The sequence below is a fragment of the Trifolium pratense genome, linkage group LG7, assembly GCF_020283565.1.
Source record: "Trifolium pratense cultivar HEN17-A07 linkage group LG7, ARS_RC_1.1, whole genome shotgun sequence".
Classification (NCBI taxonomy): Eukaryota; Viridiplantae; Streptophyta; class Magnoliopsida; order Fabales; family Fabaceae; genus Trifolium; species Trifolium pratense.
In genome coordinates, this window is record NC_060065.1 from 30,277,345 (window position 1) to 30,290,090 (window position 12,746).

The window sequence follows — 12,746 nt, forward strand, 5'->3', positions numbered from 1 at the left end:
GATTGGGGTTGAAAATATGAAGCAAAAATTTAAATAAATCATTTAAAATAAATCATTATTATCAATATCATTATTATCTCATTTCGATGCTCGTATAAAAATCAATATGTACACAAAGTTTAAAATGCAACTCATTTGCAAAGTTAAGCAAAACCAAATACCATATGCTAATGCCCCAATCAAAATGAATGTTCTTGTTGGCCTATATGATATTCCAGATAAGTGTCGATCACACTTAAGCATGCTAGGCAAATTTGTTCCAATGATAAAAAGTTTCAATACTTTCTATTAGATAATAAAATAATAGTTTATGTTATTAGGTCTGTTAGTTTAGAGTCCATTATGTTTTATTATATATTCTTTAGTAACATTTTTGTAATGTTAAGCTAATGCAATGATATTCTATTGAAATAGTAGCCATCTTTCTCTTTTCGTATGTGTATATCTATATTGTTAACATGGTATCAGAGCTTGTTTCGATCCTCTTTAGATTGTATGTTGTTATTCCGCTGCCGAGTTCCCAAATATTTGGGAATATTGTGTGTTTGCTAGAATTGGGTATTTTGAATTATCTCGTTGGATCTTTCTCATGTTGTTGAAATATATTTTTTCAAAATTGGGTATTTTTTTCAAAATTTTTTGCGCATAAAAGAAATGCAAGGAAGATCAACATGTAAGCATAATATTAACAAATTAAAGGGAACGGATGATTATTACTTTTTTAATGAAAAACGAGTGGTTATCTTAGATCTTTTTTTTTTTTTTTTTATAAGCGTTATCTTAGATCTTTGTTATGACAATCTACAAAAGAGAAAAAGTTTTTAATTTGCTACAAACCGTTACATTAAACAAAAAGGGACAATAAATAATTTTGTTCCGAAAAATTCATCTGTCTATCACACTTAGAACAAAATATAGTCATAGGAGAAGAGAGAGAAACCAATAAAACAAATTAGGAAATGGAATGAAAACAAATAAATCAAAGAGATATGATGCAATAAATATTGTAAGCGAACAAAATATTAGCCTTTGGATCAAATAAAATAAACGGATAATATTTGGTGTCAAAATAAACTTTGACACCTGGTGTCAACGAACTTTAATATTAATGAACATTGACTATGCCCAGAATCAAATATTTACTAAACGTTTGACCCCTAAGCTTAATTCACCCACTAAGTTAATAGACCAAAAAATATTTAATTATTTTTTTAGCTATAACTAACAATTAGTTTAAAAATAACACATTATTTGTGAATATTATACATTTACGTAGATATAGATATTTATGCAAATATTTATGAAAACAATATTATAACATAACACTATGATGATAAAAAAAAAAAAACTGTGCCAAAAAAAAAATGATTGACCACATATGTTTGGGAGAGCGTTGACTCACTGCCATCGTCCTATCAATTGACAATTCACCGTAAAAATTTAAAAGTTATAAACTATAGCTCCAAACTTACCGCAAGATTAATTGACACTTTATTTTGAAAATCAAAAATTATGAAAGGAGAAAAAAAACTAACATAATATTGTAATATTAACAACTATAACATTGCTTATAAAAAAAAATCCTCCATAGTTAATATATGTATATTAGTCATCAATGCATATTTATTAAATTCTATATAAACAATTTGAACAAATTCAATGGACAAAATATTTAAGATTCTATAATTTTGAAATACATTTAAGATTCCTCCATAGTTAATATTTCTCCATGTCTTTCCCCTTTCTTGAACTTTGCATATAAATTGATAGCAACAGTGTGTTGAGTACATAGAGTTCAATATATTCAATTCTTGAACTTTGCATATAAATAGAGAGCAAGAAAGTTTGAGTGTATAGAGATGGGTCCTATATTGACATTTGGTGCCATTATTGGTGCTCTTTTGGTCCTAAGAGCTCTACTCAAGAATGTGAATTGGTTGCTCTATGAAGCAAAACTTGGTAGAAAACAATACACTTTGCCACCAGGTGACATGGGCTGGCCCTTAATTGGAAATATGTGGTCTTTCCTTAGAGCATTCAAGTCCAATGATCCAGATTCTTTCATGGCCTCTTTTGTTAAAAGGTACGTAGTAATTAGTTAATACCATCCTCTTTATTTAGCTTTTTATCATTTAATTAACAAGCTAGTTTTTACCAATTAATTTTATTTATCTCAATATGAACATGAAAATAGTATGATAGTATTATTGTGTAAATTTCACCAACAGTGAATTGTTCCAAGTGGTAAAGATCATTGATTCCTTAAATAGATGATCAGAGGTTTCATTCTTGATTACTGCGTAAAAAATTCGGTTGAGAGAGAAGAACTTGTCTTATATGCTTTATAGGTTCTCCGATAAAGATTCATCATCACTGGTAAAGCCATTAAGTTTGGTCTACTGGTGAGGGATTTGGGTAGTATGCATGAAGTCATAGGTTCGATATTCATTGACAACATTTATAAAAAAAGAAAAAAATCACTAATTGTGGTAAAAAAATTATATTAAAAAATAATATATATCAATTGTGTAAATTTTGTAGCATCTTCTTTTGTCACAACACACAAGTTTTCTTCTAAGATGTGGCATAGAATCCACCATTTTGGCCAACAAATTCTCTAGCATTTTCATACCAAACTAACTTTAATGGTTTTACATTTTTGTCAAAATATTTAATTTTACTGATTTATTTTTAAAATATTTGTTACAATCAACAATATTTTTATTTAGAGTTTTCATGCAAGGCTTTTATTTTTGTGGCAATTGGACGAGTCCATAACTCTATTGATTAAGATGGCTATATAAAATATAAAAGTAAATCGGGATGTCAAAATAGGTGGTGGTTGACTTACTTATTTTATGGTGTGTTTGGTGGAGGTTTTTATAGGGGAGGTTTGTTTGGACCTTATCTTGTACTAGACTACTAGGTACATACCCGTGCGTACGCACGGGACGCGCCTTCGGCGCGTTATATTTCGTCGGGGCGTTAGGTCGTAAGGAGTCTTCGGCCCGTTGCACGCGCCTTCGGCGCGTTAAGAAGTTGGTTTCAACGAAGTTAATTTTATAATAAACAGAAAGAATTAGTTGATTTAAATTGTTGTGTTATAATTCATATTAACTTAAATAGGTCGGCCTAATAGACTAAAAGACTTTTTTAATGACTATATTGATTAAGATGGCTATATAAAATATAAAAGTAAATGGGGATGTCAAAATAGGTGGTGGTTGACTTACTTATTTTATGGTGTGTTTGGTGGAGGTTTTTATAGGGGAGGTTTGTTTGGACCTTATCTTGTACTAGACTACTAGGTACATACCCGTGCGTACACACGGGACGCGCCTTCGGCGCGTTATATTGCGTCGGGGCGTTAGGTCGCAAGGAGTCTTCGGCCCGTTGCACGCGCCTTCGGCGCGTTAAGAAGTTGGTTTCAACGAAGTTAATTTTATAATAAACAGAAAGAATTAGTTGATTTAAATTGTTGTGTTATAATTCATATTAACTTAAATAGGTCGGCTTAGTAGACTAAAAGACTTTTTTAATGACTCTATTGATTAAGATGGCTATATAAAATATAAAAGTAAATGGGGATGTCAAAATAGGTGGTGGTTGACTTACTTATTTTATGGTGTGTTTGGTGGAGGTTTTTATAGGGGAGGTTTGTTTGGACCTTATCTTGTACTAGACTACTAGGTACATACCCGTGCGTACGCACGGGACGCGCCTTCGGCGCGTTATATTGCGTCGGGGCATTAGGTCGCAAGGAGTCTTCGGCCCGTTGCACGCGCCTTCGGCGCGTTCAGAAGTTGGTTTCAACGAAGTTAATTTTATAATAAACAGAAAGAATTAGTTGATTTAAATTGTTGTGTTATAATTCATATTAACTTAAATAGGTCGGCCTAGTAGACTAAAAGACTTTTTTAATGACTCTATTGATTAAGATGGCTATATAAAATATAAAAGTAAATGGGGATGTCAAAATAGGTGGTGGTTGACTTACTTATTTTATGGTGTGTTTGCTGGAGGTTTTTGTAGGGGAGGTTTGTTTGGACCTTATCTTGTACTAGACTATTTTGGATTTGCTCTAATATTTTGGAATACTAAATATTTTGTTTAAATTCTGTGTTTGATTATTTGTGGAGTTTCTGTATTTACTGAATTTTCATGCTTATTTACTGTATTTGTGGAGTTTTTTTTTTCATCTTTTAAGATGCATAAGTAGGAATACCAGAGTTCGAACTATGGTCTCTATAATAATTTGTGGAGTTTTCATGTTTATTATGTGAATATTTTTAAAATAACGAGACTTTTGTAAAATTATAAAGATAAAGAAGTAAATTAGTATCAAAATCTCTCCTTTCTTTTTGTGAACTAAAACATATACGGAGTATGTGATTAAAATCTCTCTCTTCCTCTTCCCTCTTTTGAACTAAACATATATAAGTAATTAAAATATCTCGTCTTCTATCACCTTCCCTCCCTTCCATTAAAATCTCATCCCTCCACTCCGTTGAATCAAACATACCCTCAAGATAAAATTTAATATACAAATGTTCAATTGTGGATCAATGTTTAATAATAATATTTAAAATTTTAACTACAATATATATACGACGTTGTTTGGAATTATAAATTAATAGTAATTTTCATTTTTATAAAAAAAAATGTAAGTTTTTGAAAACTAAAATAAAAATAAAAATACTTTTTGAAAACTAAAATAAAAATAAAAATGTAACTTATATTGAACTTACGTCAATCTGTCACTATTTTAACGGTAAAGACAAGAGTTATAATTCTTACTTTTAAATAATATTGTCAACAATCGTTTGAATTTCTGATAATTTGAAGCACTAATCCACAATAAACTACTTACAAAAGTGGTCCACCGTAGCAATCACTTTATTTTAAACTAGTATAATACACGTGCTTAAGCACGGGTCGCAGCATTCCCGCATTTTTTTTTATCGTAGGGCATTGTATATCTAAAAAGCAATTTTCTTCTTTCATGGCCTCTTTTGTCAAAAGGTAATTAGGATAAGAAAGTGAACCCAGCTGCAGTTTGCCATCTAGGCTCAGCTGCGGTTTGCATTCTAGAAAGCGAACTTTTCCCTCTATTTTTGCTATTTACGCACTCGTTTTCTAAGTAGCAGAGAGGCAAATTCGAAATATCAGGAAATACGCAAGTATGTTGGGGGGCCAAAAGTGGGATTCTTAGTACAATCCTCTTTACTATGAACATGATAATTTTTTTTTTGGTAGAGTATTAACAAGATATTATGTCACAAAACACACAAGTTTTCTTCTAAGATGTGATATAAAAGCTAATTCTCCATCATATTTCCCTACCATTATTTATTTATTTATGATTTTATAGTTTTGGGAATAAATTGAATTTTAGTTATTTATTTTTAAAATATTTATTACAGTCACCAATATTTTTATGTAAAGTTTGCATGCAAGCATTTTTTTTTTTCTCCATTTTTTCTCAACACATACTCCAACTTGGTGGGAATCTGTTGATTAAGATGGTCCACAACATTGTAGTAGTGGAATATGTTTATGTTATTTGATATTATACAAATAAGCTTCTACTCTTGTGAACTCTCATGTTAAGTTCATCCGGAGACAAGCAAATGAAGTTGCTCATAGGCTTGCCGGGGCGGCTACATCGTTAGCTAGTTTCCATAATTTTATCGATATTCCTACATGTATTTACGATATTATTATGAATGAAATGAGATAAGCCTTTTACTGTCAAAAATCAATAAAATTAAATGAACCGATTCAATTACCTAATCAGATTGATTGGATTGAATATAATCAGATTAGACCATTTTAGGAAATAATTCAACCATCTTAGAATTGCATGTAGAGCCAGTGGCAAGGAGCTCCTTCCAAGGACGCACCCGGGGAATACCGGGTTCGATTCCTAGAGGGAACAACGCCTGGCCAGTGCGCATGCCTCTACGCACGAGCTAGATTAGTCGCCCACCTTTGGTGGGTCGGAAACTGGTGCGAAAGCCAAAAAAAAAAAGAATTGGATGTAGAGCCTAACCCATCTCTACAAAATCGGCTTGTAAGGTGAGAATTGTCTCTGGTTTATAAACCTTTATTCAGGTCAACTCACATCCTGATGTGAGACTTTTTAACACGAACCATTTACTATTTTAATTTTTAGATGAGATAATCTTTTGTCGCAAAGCTGATACGAGAATTAATTAATTTTAACTTAAATTTATTATTAAAAAATTAAAGGATTTTTTATTCTAATACAACACTATAGTAGGTGAAATTCACAAGGTTAAAAAATTATGGTTCCATATGAATGATGCAATTCACTAACATTAATTTTAACTACTATAAAAAATTATGCAACAGGTTTGGAAAAACAGGTATATACAAGGTATTCATGTTTGGAAATCCAAGTGTAATTGTGACAACACCAGAAGCATGCAAAAGAGTTCTAACAGATGATGAAAAATTCGAACCTGGTTGGCCACAATCAACGGTTGAATTAATCGGAGAAAAATCATTCATCAAAATGTCATTTGAAGAACATAGACGACTTAGGCGTTTAACATCGTCTTCAATCAATGGCTACGAAACACTTTCAGTTTACTTGAAATATATCGAAGAAAATGTGATTACTTCATTGGAGAAATGGACTCATATGGGTGAAATTGAGTTCTTAACTCAAATGAGAAAACTTACTTTTAAAATTATTGTGCATATTTTCCTTGGTTCAGAAAGTGATTCTGTAATGGAAGCTTTGGAAAGAGAATATACAGTGCTTAATCTTGGTGTTAGAGCCATGAGAATTAATTTTCCTGGATTTGCTTTCTATGATGCATTGAAGGTAACTTTTCTTCATCAATTTACTCTCTTTTTAACTTTAATTAAGTGATAATTATTAGTTTCAGAGCTCTTTGGATTTATTCATTTGAGTTTATCAATGACATAAAGCACCTTTTGAGACACATTAGGAGAACTTTTGGAAAATAACTTAATTATAGCTTATACAATAAATAGTTTGAATTTATTTTATCTTTTCTTATAGAAGATAAATTATACATTATGATGATAAGAGCTTATAATATATGAGTTTAGTTTTTGTCCTTTGTTATAATTTATATGAATTTAGCTTATAAATAAACACTTATATGAGAAGTGTTTATTCTAAAAACGTTTAATTAAGCTATTTATCAACATAAAGCTTAGTTGATGTGATACTTCTTTGTGTTTCTATAATATTGCTTGGGAAAATCTTTAAATTGTTTTTAAAATGTAATTTCCTATACATTACTTTTTTTTATAGGCTAGGAAAAACCTAGTGGCTATATTTCAATCAATTGTGGACAAGAGAAGAAATGAAAGGAAGGAAAAATTATTACCTATCCAAAAAGCCAAAGATATGATGGATTCTTTGGTAGATGTTGTAGATGAAAATGGAAGAAAATTGGGTGATGATGAAATTATTGATATTATGTTGATGTACTTAAATGCTGGTCATGAATCTTCAGGGCATATCACCATGTGGGCTACTTATTTCCTACAAGGGCATCAAGAATTTTTCAGAAAGGCTAAGGTACCAAAATTATTAGCCTCTTATTAGTGCTTTATAACAGCATTTTCAATTTTTACAATTGTTAATGGACGATAATCATATGCATTTTTAACCTTACTTTAAACTTGTAAAAGATATGTGCAATTGCACGGATCATTTAATATGAAGATAATTATTAATTCAAAAGTAAAAGAGAAAATTCTAAGATGACTCGCACATGTTTTGCCGCTTAACTTTGATTTTTTTATAATATATTTTTAATAGGAAGAACAAGAGGAAATCCTAAGAAGAAGGCCTTAACTTTGATTTTTTTATAATATATTTTTAATAGGAAGAACAAGAGGAAATCCTAAGAAGAAGGCCTCCAACACAAAAAGGGTTGAAGCTTGAGGAAGTTAGACAAATGGAGTATCTTTCTAAGGTAGGGATTGTAGGTTGTTGATTTAAGGTTACTTTAAACTTCTAGTTGATGTTTTTGTGATGACATCTATTTTAATGTGCCTATAATTGCATAGGTGATTGATGAAACAATGAGATTGATCACATTTTCTCTAATGGTCTTTAGAGAGGCAAAATCTGATGTCAATATTAATGGTTAGTATACACTTTCATTACATACACTTTATTCAATTTTTTTCACTTCTTTGTCTTATTAGCGCAGGTCTTCGTCAATCTTTCGGGGAGCTACAATAATTACAAGCTTTAAAAAAAACATAAAATTCAAATAGATTTCACTAAATTAAAAATCGACCTCTACATTGAAAATAAATTTGATGAAACTCGTATGATATTACAGGTTACCTCATTCCAAAAGGTTGGAAAGCTCTAGTTTGGTTCAGATCAGTTCACCTTGATAATGAAATTTATCCTAATCCAAAAGAGTTCAATCCTGATAGATGGAATGTAAGACACATTCATTTAGTTTTTATATTACTTATTTGAATTCAACAAATATGTTATCAATTCCATATAATTGTAAATTTGGTTGACGTTGATTTTTAGGAGGTGCACAAAGCAGGAGAATTCCTTCCATTTGGAGGAGGAACTAGATTGTGCCCCGGAAATGATCTTGCTAAACTGGAAATCTCTGTTTTTCTTCACCATTTTCTCCTCAATTATGAGTAAATATTTTATTTTTTATTTTTTTAAGTAGTCCAGTAACTAGAAATTTCACCGTTAAGGTGGATAAGTGGGATGACCGAGGTTCGAACCCTGGCCCCTTGCATACATAATGCAATGTTCCTACCAATTGAATTAAGCTCATGAGACTATTTTCTCCCTCTTTTAGCTACTCACATATATTTTTCATACACAACATATTATTGAGGGTTAATAGGTCTTTACCCCTGTTAGCGAGTTTTGTTTTACCCCTCTGCAATTTTTTTTAATTACCCCCTATAATATTAAGATTTTATCCTTTTTGCTCCTCATGGAATATGTTGTCTTAAGATTTCCTAAAAGTGACGACGTGACATGCTTAGTCAAAATTCGCGAACATTACAGGGCAAAATAACATAATCTTAAGTCAACATATTCAATGAGGGGCTAAAATGACAGAATCTTAACATTATTGGGGTGGTAAACAAAAACTCGCTAACATAGGTAAATACCTATTAACCCTATTATTAAAGAAATTCTACATTTCAATAACATCTGAAAATCTATGAACTGTATTCGACCTTTAACATTTGAATGTTAAAAAACATCGCTCTTTTAAAATTATCATAATATAATATCGTTTGTTTATAAATATACAACACTACTATTAATGTCATGTCTTGCATCTACAGGATGGAACAACTTAACCCAAAATCTCCTGTGCGATTCTTACCACATACAAGACCAATGGACAATTGCTTGGCAAGGATCAAGAAATGTTCAGCTATGTGATCCTAAGAAACAAAAGACACATTGAATAATTTACATCAATTAATAATAATATCATCACAAAGACAAAAATAAAATAAAAATTGTAAAAGTTTCATGTATCAACACTTCTATTGTATCTTTCTTTTTGTATATGGTTGATGCTTTAGCATACCTTAGTTTTATTAAAAAAAAAATGAATCTGATAACTAGTGGTTTATCCAAATGCTTGAATAAAATTTCTATTAGGAATTTGTTTTTCATCTACTAGTATTTTGATACAAATATCAGGGGCGTCTCAGAGTTTTAGGAGACTCTGTGCAAAATTTAAAAGTGGTTCCTTAATAAATTTTTTTTTTTTTAAAAAAATTATCGATTTAAATTGTATATAATATAAAAAAAAATCATTTTTATTCTTGTAATCATATAAATTATCAATATTAAACCAATTGCATTAAATTAAATAGAACAAGAAATACAAAATAATTATCTTTGTATATAACGTCAAAAAGGAACATCTTAATCTAAGATTAAATTTTATGCAAAGATTAAAATGGACTAGAATTATATTTCCGAGTATAGATAACTAATCTATTGATACTCATATGATATTTTATGAACATTAATAATATATAACTATTATTTTAGGACCTAAAATTTAACCTATTAATATACATCTGATATTTTATGGGTATAAATAATATAGAAGTAATATTATAATATTATAGGACATCAAAATTTTGAGTTGAGGCCCTCAAAATTTTGAGGCCCGATGCCGTCGCACTTGCCGCACATGTTTCTGACAAATATATTAATTTTCTATCTATGTGTGCGTGTGTTACCACCACCTACAACCTTTGAACCTAAAATTTGATCATGGCTACTTGTATTTTATTTTATTTTACTGTCACCACAACAAGTTTAATCTAATTTGGGGATCAACTTTGGAATCAAGTGGTTTCAGCCTCATCCCAATCGTAATTACAGGGAATCAAACCTTGATCATCCCTACAAAGTTCAACATCAATCACCACTGAATCAACTAACGATTGGTTGATCATGGCTACTTTGATCATCATCGATTGACCTTGTATTCGATCCATGCAACACCACCGTCACTTATGATAAATGTCACATACTTTTAATGATACGATTGTTATGATTTTTTTTCTTTGTCTTCTATCACAATATAGTTATAATTAGGATAAATTGCACTTTTGTCTTTGTTGTAAGGGGATGCATATTTACTTGTAGTATTGGTGGCCATTTAATTGTACTGGACAGATTAGGACCTCTGTTAGTGCTGTGCTAAAGCATTTGAATTATGAAGGGTCTCTTTACTTTGTTTTGGTGGCTCTCTTGTACCAGACTTGATTCACTACAAGAATTCTTTGTATTTCCTACCCAAAATCTTGTAGGAAATGAGCACAATTTCGTAGGAAATATTACATTTCCGACGACATTTCCGACGAGCACCTTTGTAGGAAAAACATGTGTTATTCATACGACATTTCCGACGAACATTTGTAGGAAACGTGTGTCAGAACATTTCCTACGAAACATTGGTAGGAAATACAGAAGTCAAAGTTGCGGCTTTTGACAGGACATTTCCTACGAATATTTTGTTGGAACTGTATTTCATATTAAAAAAAAATTAAAATAGATATTTTCAGCATCTATATTTTAATTAAAAATAATTTAAATGAAAATGTAATTTTTGAAATAGTGCGCCAAATCCAAAATTTAAATTTTCCGCCAAAATACATTTCCGACGAATATTTCGTAGGAAATGTAAAAAAAATATTAAAAAAAAATTCAAATTTTCAGAAATTGAAAATTTGAATTATGCGGAAAAAAAAAACAAAAAATTCAAAATTGCGCCCAAAATTTTGAAATTTGCAATTTTGTGCTAAACTTTTTTAAATTTCAACCAAAATATTTGAAATTTACGTAAAACAATTTAAATTTTCACTAAAACAAAATATACATTAAGAAAAATTGAAAGAGAACTAAAAACATTTAGTGAGAAATTTATGTTGAGTTCAAAGTGATAAATAGAAAATATTTTTGAGGTGGTAGAATTGAAGAATAAAAAAAAATGTAGGATGAAAGAAAATAGAATGATGAAAGAAAAAATTTAGAAAGAAAAGAAAAAAGAATGATGAAAAAAAATATAAGAAGAAATAAAATAAAATGATGAAAGAAAAAATGAACAAAACATAGAAAATAGAATGATGAAAAAAAATGTAAGAAGAAAGAAAATAGAATGATGAGAGAAAGATAATTAATGTGTTTGAATAAATGTTGAAAGAAAAAACATTGAATGTGTTGAAGAAAATAAAGAATGAATGTTAAAATAGAAGTTTTTAAGATGTTTGTATGAAAGTGTTAAAAGAAAAAAGTTGAATGTATTGAAAGAAAATATAAAGAGAAAGAGTTAATAAATATGTTGAAGAAAAAAAATTGAAGTGGGAAAGAAGAATATGTTGAAAGAATAAAAGAAGAAAGTGAAGTGGGAAAGATTAAATGAAAAGAATGAAGGTTGAAACTTGAAAGAATGAAAAAAAATGTGTAGAATGAAAAAAAATGTGTAGAAGATAGTGTTATATATAGAGAAAAATCTGAAATTCAAATTTTTGGAATTCCCTCCATGACATTTCCTACGAAACGTTTGTAGGAAACGTAAAAATTTGAAATTTTGGGTTAGCGCGTCTTTGCTGATAATTGGTGTTTCGTTTTTCCATGACATTTCCTACAAAAATTTGGTAGGAAATGTACTGAATATTTTCCCCCAATTTTTTCAAATTTTCGTTTTGCTTTTCTAGGAAATATTTTCCTTTTTTTGTTGTATAAAAATTAAAAAAATAATTTATATAAAAGATGAAATTCAAAACAAAAGATAAAAATAAAAACATTCGTAAAGAAAACTACATCATGTTGAAAGTTAATGACTCTTTCATTGAAACTAAGTTTCTAATGAGAATGTTATTACAATCTATCTATCCATTCGGAGTCCGATCATCAAAATTCCTTTTCTCGTTCGTTTGTCACTCCAATTAGATGATATTGAACAGTCGGATTGATTAAATTTGAAATCTCCAATCAAAATCGGTAATTTCAGTAAAAGTTCATCCCTTTTCATTGAAACTAAGTTTCCGGTGAGACTATTATTACAATCTGTCTATCCATTCGGAGTCCGATCATCAAAATTATTTTTCCCGTTCGTTTATCAGTCCAATTAGATGATACTGAACGGTCGAATTCATTAAATTTGAAATCTCCAATCAAAATCGGTAGTTTCAGTCAAAGTTCATGACCC

The 12,746-nt window shown here is 30.0% G+C and overlaps 1 protein-coding gene across 1 annotated transcript; it reads left to right on the forward strand.

Annotated features, from left to right (window-relative positions):
* Positions 1-1,701: 1,701 nt before the first annotated feature.
* On the forward strand, positions 1,702-9,637 carry LOC123895692 (ent-kaurenoic acid oxidase 1-like). Its single transcript, XM_045946168.1, has 8 exons — positions 1,702-2,083; positions 6,376-6,853; positions 7,313-7,582; positions 7,893-7,982; positions 8,077-8,155; positions 8,358-8,464; positions 8,564-8,682; positions 9,352-9,637. Exons 1-8 carry the CDS (start codon positions 1,860-1,862, stop codon positions 9,449-9,451), a joined length of 1,467 nt encoding a protein of 488 aa, XP_045802124.1. The 5' UTR covers positions 1,702-1,859; the 3' UTR covers positions 9,452-9,637.
* The last annotated feature ends 3,109 nt before the right edge of the window (positions 9,638-12,746 follow it).

Bases quoted from the DNA above. Each gene is read 5' to 3' on its own strand.
- LOC123895692 (XM_045946168.1), top strand. From the start codon at position 1,860: ATGGGTCCTATATTGACATTTGGTGCCATTATTGGTGCTCTTTTGGTC. The intron at 6,854-7,312 runs GTAACTTTTCTT...TTTTTTTTATAG, and splicing joins CTTTCTATGATGCATTGAAG to GCTAGGAAAAACCTAGTGGC. The intron at 7,983-8,076 runs GTAGGGATTGTA...ATAATTGCATAG, and splicing joins AAATGGAGTATCTTTCTAAG to GTGATTGATGAAACAATGAG.